General features: G+C 37.9%; 1 protein-coding gene across 1 annotated transcript; it reads right to left on the bottom strand.

Moving 5' to 3' along the window:
- Positions 1–1,869: 1,869 nt before the first annotated feature.
- LOC118809135 (ras-related protein Rab-5C) lies at positions 1,870–9,264 on the bottom strand. The gene is made up of 6 exons (XM_036572130.1): positions 9,102–9,264; positions 6,384–6,679; positions 4,650–4,801; positions 3,758–3,880; positions 3,137–3,230; positions 1,870–2,731 (listed from the first exon to the last, which is right to left on the bottom strand). The coding sequence occupies exons 2-6, from the start codon at positions 6,532–6,534 to the stop codon at positions 2,610–2,612; spliced, it is 642 nt and encodes a 213-aa protein (XP_036428023.1). The 5' UTR covers positions 6,535–6,679; positions 9,102–9,264; the 3' UTR covers positions 1,870–2,609.
- Between the last annotated feature and the right edge of the window lie 836 nt (positions 9,265–10,100).

The following is a 10,100-nucleotide window of genomic DNA, read 5'->3' as shown; positions in this document are numbered from 1 at the left end:
CAAATGTTAAACTGTCGTTCAGTTGAGTTTTGCAGCTGTCCATTTCATTTTCATGTTGTAGTGCTAGCCACAAAACTGATAGTAATCAGGAAGATTATGTACTTGTTTGTCTATGTAGAACGCATAGGCAAAGATACTCCCAGCAAATTTCATTCAGCTCTGCAACAAGTCAATCATTCATATCAGTTTGTGTTTTTATTGTGCTTATGATGGTTTCCTGTTTAGCTTGGAAAAAAGCTCTGCAATATAATAACACGACACTGAACCGCAATGCAACAAAGCTGTGTGTGGTCAAATCTGATCGTAAAATGAGCCAGCAGGCCCTCTAGTGGCCATTCTGCAGGCATAATGGGAATCAGATATTTTTGATCAATATATTTTACCCTGTAGCTCTGTTATAAGATTAGCCAGAACACGGTTGACTCTCCATGAAATGCTGTGACTGTGTTGAGCTGCTAGTGAGTAATGAGGGGTGAAAGGGGAGAACGTCCTGTTGAGAAAACAATTCACACCTCTCCACAAAGAGGGCCGTGTCAAGATAAAACAGCACAAATGCAGCTTTGCTGATACTGAAATATTGAAAACAGCCACAATTTAAAAAAACAGCTTTTAAATACAAGTTTTATGAATGTTGATTTGTTTGTTATCTACGAAGACGAAAAGGTTTTGCTAAGCATACACATTTCCATCAAAATGTATTACATTCCTGTTATTAAGGGAAAAAATGTATAGTTTAATCAAGGGACCTCCTCCAAAATATGGGGAAATTGCCATTACTTTTGCACATTTGTTTTATTTTTTCCCCCAATATGTTATATTTAGCAAATAATCAGTAATTGTGCATTAAAGTGTGCAGAACTTATTTTCTCTTAGAAAATGTAATTTGACAAAATTTGCACGGATATTTTTTCACATTTACCACCAAGTAGATCATCTTTAACCAATGGATGACCAGATGGTCATGTTATATGCCACATCATCTAGAATCCGAGTTTCCCAGTTGTAAATATGACTTGCTTGACCAAATGAGTGCAATTGCTATTCCACAATTTCTGACAAAACCTGAACGTAGCATTAGTTACCAGCATGTAGGCCTGTCACAATTATTAGACAGTTGCCTAATCGCAGTTATTTAAAATGGTCACAATTATTTATGCCTGACTCCAATCGTTTCCACAGCCATATTCTGCTGCAACAAACACAATATGAGTTTGGTGGATTGGGTGGAGGCACTGTAAAATAATAGATAGCAGGAAAGGCAGTCATGATGGGGCTTATGAACACAAAATAAAGTTTTAAAGTCTAACTTGGTGCTCCAACATGCTTAGAGGGCAGCACTGAGTAATGTTTATTTGTTGGATGGCTGTGTAGAAAACATTTTAGCACGTATGAGCTTTTTTTTTTTATTCTTGTGAAGAACATGCCTAACTCTACAAATAATTCTGTGTAATAGCAGACGTTTGTGTGTGTGCATGCACAACAGTATTGATTCAACAGTACAACCAGTGTTAGCTACTAAGTAAGCATAGCTAGCAGATAAGGTGCTTAATTAATTTAGACTAGCATTTTAATAGTTGCGTACAGTAAACAAGACAATTAAAACATCAATCGCAATTATTTATGAAAATTAATAGCTAAAATGTTATGATTGTGACAGCCCTATGAGCATGTAAAAAAGTAACTCATTGATCTGATAGAAGCTTATTTGCGTATTGTGGCCTTCTGGAGTATCTAAGGGGAAAATCAACCTGATGAGGCATCACAATTCAACAGCATCTATAAGTTGACCCACACACACACTCAAAGAGAATGGTCACATTTCAGATCAGTCTTACTCCTTCTTTCTACACGACAGCACACAATTGTAAATCTGTCCCCTTAACTTTTTTATTCTTCTTTTGAAGCCATAATATCTTACAGATTGAAAAAAAAACATGATGCTAAAAATGTTTTCAGGTGTAAGTGGTAATGCTGACTGCACTTCAATGGAGTTAACGAATTACACTGATCAGATGTACACCCATATGCGTGTGCTATCTAAACCCAGTAATGCCATGATATATCCAAGGTGGAGCTGTTGTAATAAAAACAATACTAGTTCATTTACAAAACAATACACAAATTTGGAAGTGTGAGATTCATTTTTGCCCTCCCCAAGTCTCTGTTACGTGCTGATAAGGAAGATCGGTATATGAAAGAAAGAAAAAAAAAAAAGAATACAAATAGGAAAAAAATGCTACATGCACCCATCACCAAAAAACATACATTATATCAGGTATTTATCTCTCGACCTTTAAAATGATTAAGACAGAATCATGTTAGTATTTCCGTAAAATAATGATAAGAATTCGAGACATGGGGAGAGAGCGAAAAAGAAAGAGAGAAAGAGAGAGGCACTGTGGAACTCCCTCTAGCTTATGATTCTTACAAAACTGATTTGATAAAAAAAAAAAAACACACAAAACAAAAAACAAACAAACAAAAAATAAAAACACAAAAAATCTGCAGAAATAATCTCTCTTAAGTGCGATTGCTCTCCTTCTAATAAACGGTCTGTCTGTTTCCAAGGTTATGTTGTTTTGGACCCTTTGAGGTGATTGTTTGATGAGTTAATTTCCGCAGCACTTGCTAGTGGAGGCCTGAGGGGCGGATTCTTGCAGATCCACACCGGTCCGGCCCCGCCCACTCGCCCCTCCACCACCCTGAGGCTCGTTCTTCGGCAGCTTCTTAGCTACAGGAAGAGAAGCACCTGTTACCATTCATTCACTGCATCAACATGACAAACAACTGTCAAACACACTAACAGTGAAGCTAAGGTCAATAACACAATAACTAATATTTATCTGTTATTTCTGAGCACATTTCTCTTCATTAACTCATTTTAAGTAAGAGTAAGTACTCAAAGAAAAATTTATTTCAATTTAAATAAGCACTAAAATGATCCCATAACATTTGTCTTGCACATGATAATGTATAAAAGCACATACTTCCCATTTCTCTAATGAAAACACAGGCATTTGCAGCTATTTTTAAAAAAATGTATCAGCTTATTTTTTGTAATATTTATTTTAATTGGCACTTACATACTCATCTAAAACCAGTTCTAAGACTTTGAGACGTTAAGACTGTGCTTTACCAATGGCCATGAAGATCTCATTGACGTTCATTGCAGTTTTGGCGGAGGTTTCCATGAACAGCAGGCTGTTTTCATCAGCATATTCCTGAGCCTCCTGTTCAGGGTTATAGATCCACATGTTAAACAGATCATCATAAAGCAGACAAGCAGTCTATGACCTTGGTTTGGATCTGAACAGCATTATTTGTGCTTCAGTCAATCAAACAAACAGGTCATGAGAGGGGTACAAAATGCATCTGAAGATGGCAATTCATAGTCAAGTATAATAACACTTAAAGTTTGCGTTCATTTATGGTCCAAAATAAACTTTTGCAGCTATTTTCTTATCAAAGATCCACATCCCTCTCCACACAAAAGAAAATCCAGATGTGTTGTTTTTATTGTCCCTACTGTGTGACTAGTTCCTCCATCACATTTGTGTTATTCCAGTGTTTTTTAAAAAATAATTCTGAACTGTACCAAAATAATCAGATCAAACTCAAATCACAGTGAAATGTAAGGCTTCACGATGCACTGAACAGTTTCCAAAAGAATCATAATCAAATTAAATTGCTGAGGTAAGATAAACCCCAGCTACTGACACACACACACACACACACACACACACACACACACACACACCTGGAAGTCGACTGCTCTCTTATTGGCCAGATCGGCTTTGTTCCCGGACAGAGCAATGACGATGTTTGGACTGGCCTGCCGCTGCAGCTCCTTCACCCAGTTCTTAGCTCGCGTAAATGTGTCCTGAATACACAGCAACAAAGGAATGTGTCGTTATTACGTTATCTGCAATACCTATGCTACTAACAATTATTTCTGTAATCAATTAATCTATCTTCTATTTATTTAATTGCATAATTCTACAATTGTGAGTTTTTCTCGCTTTGCCGGTACAGCGTTGTCTGTACAACAAACAGGTTCTTCTTTAATAGTATAATGAAACAAATAAAACCATTTTGCCACCTACTCGTTTTTGTGGTGTACTGCAATCTTTCAGAATTGCTATGTGGATCATATGAGTATTTTAAAAACATTATAAAATTTTTCTTAAATAAAAAAATAATAGCCACATCACCCCATCACTTTCTGTAGTGTACAGGAAAGACTTGGAACATTATTCTGGTTACCCATGATACATCTACCAACCCATTTCAACCTGCAGTCCACATATCTAAGGGTGCATCAGAGCTCCACAAAATACATATAATATTGCTATTGTATTGAAACAGCAATAATATTGCAGCATATTAAGAACACATGGGTGAACAATTAATGTTGTTTTGACCTATATTATTATTCTGTTTAACTATTTCACCTTGAGTCATAACTTTGCAATCTGCATATTTTGTAACAGATGCTGACCCAGTATCCATGTATACATCCAGTCAATACAAATGCATTAAAGATATGACCCAGCACTTCAGTAGTGTAAGGTATGTATGAGTGTGTTGTTTTACTGTACTGTATTAGTAATCCAGTGTGTATGAGTAAGAGTGAGAGAGTATTCTCTTACTGTATTAGTAATATCGTAGACTATAATGGCAGCCTGAGCTCCTCTGTAGTACATGGGGGCCAAACTGTGGTATCGCTCCTGCCCAGCAGTATCCCAAATCTCAAACTTTACTGTCGTATCATCCAAGCATACTGTCTGTGTGAGGAACGCAGCTAGACATAGAGGAAAAAAACCTCACATTAGTGTGCATTTTAACTATTGTACATTTCATTTTATGCACAGTAATACCCACTTCATAATAAATATGTGCTCTTCATAAACACTGCATTTTACTTCCAGTCACATTAGCCATGGTATGTCTTTCGGTAATTAAATCAAATTTCAAAGCCACAACGTTCACCCCTCCCAACATCGCTAACATACGGGACTTATTTCCTGCAAGGTGAACTTGTTAGCTTAAGCAAAGCCAGTGACACTAATGGTAACATGGGAGTAGAATATCAGGTTCTCTGGCATTTCTACTGTATTTTGGAGGGAGGGTGGAGGGAGATTTCTAGAATACTGAACAACTACATGCATCATTAAAAAAAGACACACTTAGACCAATTATAGAGTGCAACAATCACTGCACAGTAAAAACAACAACAACAACAACAACAACTACACTGTAGCAACTACATAAATTGCATAGTAACAGAGCAGGTTTATTTTATTTTACAAATGTTAGCAATCATATTTTTCTTTCGGTTCTTCCTTAAATATTTACTTTTAAAAAAAATGCTGACTTTGCTGGTGCAGTTTGCTCGCTCCAACTTGTTCACAAATTACATAATTACATAAAAACAAAAAGAAATCACATTGAGCACTGCTAAAACGTCTCTAAGGACCTGTTTACACCTTACATAGACATGTGTTTTTGGTGACTGTATCATGTTTGGATTGCACCTGACTGCATGAAATACTCCATTTTGGGTGAAAAGTGAAAATGGAATCCAGGCAATGTGTTGTGTTTTTTTAGTGTTGTGATACAATTTTGGTCATATTGCTCACCCTTAGTCCAGGCTTTGTAAGGCGGCACGCTATGGACAAAGTGTGCAATAAAATAGTTGGATATTGTGATGATGTAAAATGCAACAAATGATCATGTTCATTCGGCAGTATATAATAGTAATAATAGTATTTGCATACCCTACTCGCATTCTTTTGATTAAGAACACGTTACTGTAAGCACTCCTTTACTAAAAAAAAAAAAAAACAGTAAAAAAGTACTAATAGTTACTTGCAGCACAACTGCAAGCATTCCCTCAACAGCTTTTCCTGTACAGGTGCAAATATTAACAAATAAAAATATGTAATTGCTTAACATGTTTCTAATGGTGAGGCAAGCTTGCTGAAATATTTAACTGTTTGAAATGATGCTTGGGATTGATAACAGTCAACTTTTTTAAACCCTTTTTTCCCACAGCAGCCATAAAATGCAATTTCCACCCTAAGCATTTTTTAACACTGAAAGAAAATATTTTGATGAAAATGCATACAATAGAAACTGGCAGCAAATCTTTGAAGGCGAGTGAGCAAGTGTTTTTATTGTGGCAATTTTACTGCTATGAAGAAAGGCGCAGCTGTGCCGTCAGCTTTATTTCCGCACGGCCATCTTTATGGAGAGGTGTGGAGTGCTTTCACAGCAAGGGCTTCTCACCCCTCCCCTTTCACCCCTCATTGCTTACTAGCAGCTCAATACAGAGTTCAACACAACGTTTCACACACAGAGAGCCAATCCAGGCAGCCACTCACCTCCAATTGTGCTCTCCTGGTACTCATGGAACTGTCCTTTGACAAATCGCAGGACAAGGCTGGACTTGCCCACTGCCGATTCTCCAAGAAGAACTAGTTTAAACTGGCAGATTTTATTCCCTGCGGCCGGCCCATTGGGTCGACCCGCCATAGTGCCACAAAGATTCTCTGCTGGGGCGAGGTGCTCAAACCTGGGCCACAGGCCACAGGGACAGAAAGAAGAGACGAAAGACTGGAGGTCCTGAGTTACGACTGGTCAGGTTAAACCGTCTGGTCCCAAGGCAGGCTTGACGTCCCTAAACAAGAGGAGAAAAAAAGGCAACGATTCAGACAACTCAATGTACTACAGATATCACATTTAGTTACATGGACATAACTTATTACTGACCAATAAATTATTTATAAATACAATACAGAACAAGTGTTATATGAATAAACGTGACCAGCATTTAAAATTAGATATCCACAAAACTAACAAAAATTAGTAGGAGCTCACAATAATATTGGTGTATTGATACTGGCAGATAATGTGAAAAAACAAGTTATAAAATAGCATCACTGGACAGATGTTTGGATTTGAATGATGTGTCAAACAGACATTCAAACATGTTTTTATTGTGCTCCAAAAGTAGATCTTTTAGGTGACGCTGCGCTACTATACAAAAATGTTTGCATTTTATTCGTTGTGCTGCATTTGTAACTCTAATAGACATACATTTTATATCTGTGCGTAATGTCAATTCAGGTAGATGCAGTCCCAGTTTCTATGTTTCATGAATATTTGCCTTTCGATACTGCCATCGGCAGATGCACACATGAAAAAAAACGGACATTGGCATCGGCCTACAACTCTGCTTTTGCAAAGCCAGCAGTCCAAATAGGCCAAATATTGACCTCCCAGGTGGCAAAATGAACAAGAAGACGCACAAGCTACAACTTACAGTTTGCAGCATGACCTACTGGACGAGAAGGTATGTTTCCGCAGTCCCCAACCACACTTACCAGGAGATTTATCAATTCCTCTTTAGAAAGATGTAACTTACTGGCCCGATCTGGGAAACATTTAGGTTCAGAGACACACAGTCTACACGTTTCCCAACAACTGTGTAAATCTGCCATCTAGTTGGGAAATATAGACCTTTCCCGAGAAATAGTTTTGTTCCTTGCCTTATAGAGGACTAGCGGTCATGAAAGTGGAAAAAGGTATACAGACACCAAGATGAACTACTCTTTCCCTTGTGAGGGCCTACGAAACAGTAATGGTCTTGTCAACAGAGATAGCCCTAAGTATCTAGGTTAGGTTGAAATAACACATAACAACAAATAAGCATGATTACAGGAAACTGTGGCACAACGCAGATAAAAATCAGTAGAATTACATGTAGTCACAGATCTGAGGGCAGCATATATTGATACAATTAACGTTTTCTGCTGTCGGTCAAGCTTTTGCCAGGCTCTTTTTCCTCCTGTATTCATGTATTATTGAGGAACTGAAGAAGATTACTGTGCACCTTTACACCGTTAAGATGAAAAACGAAAGCACTAAACGTGAGACAAAAGCTGTGACTCATTAACAGCCCATGACATGAAGGAACTTCCCTAAACCGATTTAACTCAGTTGAAATGCCTCCAAACCAAGTTACCAAACTAAAATAAGAGAAAGAGTTGAGCTGCCTTACCTGAAACCTGTCCTTTTATTTATATATATATATATACACACACACACACACACACACATATATATGCATACACACTTTTAAATATAAGCCATTTTATTTACTATCCAAAACCATAAGTGAGCCTTTATGCGTCTTCTGAATTTACATATGTAATGTTGATGATGGTAAAATAGCTAAATATTGGAAAATAATGTTTTCTTTCGGGGACTATTTGCCTCACAGCGCTGTGGTATGTACTCCTTTGCAATGAGTGGAGTAAAATAAATGGATTAAAATAGAGTTTAAACCAAATCTTAGACACAAAACATAATCATAAATCATAAAACAATGTCTCAGACATCAGTCAGCGTATTCATAACCACTTCATGTCATACTTTTCTGTGAGGGAGCTTTTAAAGGTGGACGTCTGGCTCCTCTCACCACCACTGTGAACAATTCTGACTCTGTGCGTTGTTCCTCTAGAACTGAATATTTCGCACCGCATCACTCTGGACGACTTTGTTTACATCTTAACCATTTAACGGCTATGTACAAATTTCAAAAAAACAGTGGACTTGCCCTTTAACCGTCAACAATTATACACTGCGTGTTAGACACTTTGTGTTCTAACAATACTTATCTACTATTTAAATATGAAAGAAGAAAACGGCACAACGAGCCTCAGTGAAATTTGTTTCCTCCACAACTGTTTCAGATGACTCGATATGACTCGGCGTTAAGTTACTTCTCATTCCTGAGGCGCTAACCAGTTAGCTTAGCTTAGCTCGCTTTCTGTAACTAGCCAGGCTTCTTCGCTGGGTCACCAACAGCAACTCCACGAAATATATTAACCTACAACATTTCTGCTGAATGTACTAACTACGGCGTAAATTCGTCATATGGGAGAGCTGACAGCTTAACTGTGTCGGTTTACGGCTGTCATCGCTCGCTAACGCAGCTAACGTTTGCTAGCGTGCTAAGCGTACTCTCGAGGAAGGCGCGAGCCGGCTCGAGCTATTCAGCTAAGGCTCGCGGTTTGGACTCCTGCAGAGCCGCTCACCTCGGCGATGTGTTTATGTGTCGTTTAAGCAGTAGCAGGTGTCCGCGTCCTCGTCTGCTCTCTCTCTGCTCCTTCCCTGTCAAAACATGACGGCTCTCAGCGTTTATTCGGGCCTTCGCTTCGCTTCCGACTCACATCCGGATACGAAGAGCTCGGGTGATCTGTGACGGAGCGGCTTCGTCCCAATCGCACACTGTTCACTGTACCCTGTACACTAGCTAGCTAGGTAGTGAACAGGGGCAAGCGGAACAGCCCAAACCCCACAGCAAAATAAACGTAACTTCAGTTAAATTGTGATTCAAGCCAAAGAGAAAGTAGCAGACACAAAAAGGTCAGCACATTAGCAAGCTAAAGTGGCTAGAGTAGCATAAAATAATGCTTTTACTAAAGTAAACGAAGTGGGAATTCAAGCAGAAATAAATGCAACACCCCACCAAAAAAAAAAAAATAAAAAAAAACAACACAACCAAGCAAAAAAACTTAGTGTTAAATAACGAATATTAGAACATTCTAATACAAAAACTACACAGTATAAAATTCATTAGTGGACTAGAAAGTGAGCAAGCTAGGTAAGGTTAGGTAGAGTAGCTTCAAATTTTAGTCAAGTAAAATTATTGTTACTTTAATTAAGTGAGCATGACTTTAACTGGTTGAGCGTGGTTTAGCAGAGACTTGATATATATAAAAAATATATATTGAAATTCAGTTTCAAATATTACTAAATAAAAGCACCAAACCTTTGCTCAAACATGCTCTCAAATATATCTGTTTCTACATTAACACTACATACATCTATTTCATTTAAAAGTATGTAAGAAAAATGTAATACCTTATCTGCGTCCTTGACTTTTGCCACTCTCCACGTCATTCCAATGTATTTCAGCACATAATGGAGAGTAAATTATATCATTTGAGCATTTATGGGAGCTCAAAAGCTGGTAAATCTTGTTTATATTGTGTTGATCACAGGTTGTTTTCTCCATTCCGTACACCCTCACA

Source organism: Colossoma macropomum, unplaced genomic scaffold, assembly GCF_904425465.1.
Source record: "Colossoma macropomum unplaced genomic scaffold, Colossoma_macropomum, whole genome shotgun sequence".
In the NCBI taxonomy this organism is placed as follows: domain Eukaryota; kingdom Metazoa; phylum Chordata; class Actinopteri; order Characiformes; family Serrasalmidae; genus Colossoma; species Colossoma macropomum.
Note: the sequence above shows the minus strand (reverse complement) of the source record. Positions and strands in the feature narration are given on the sequence as shown.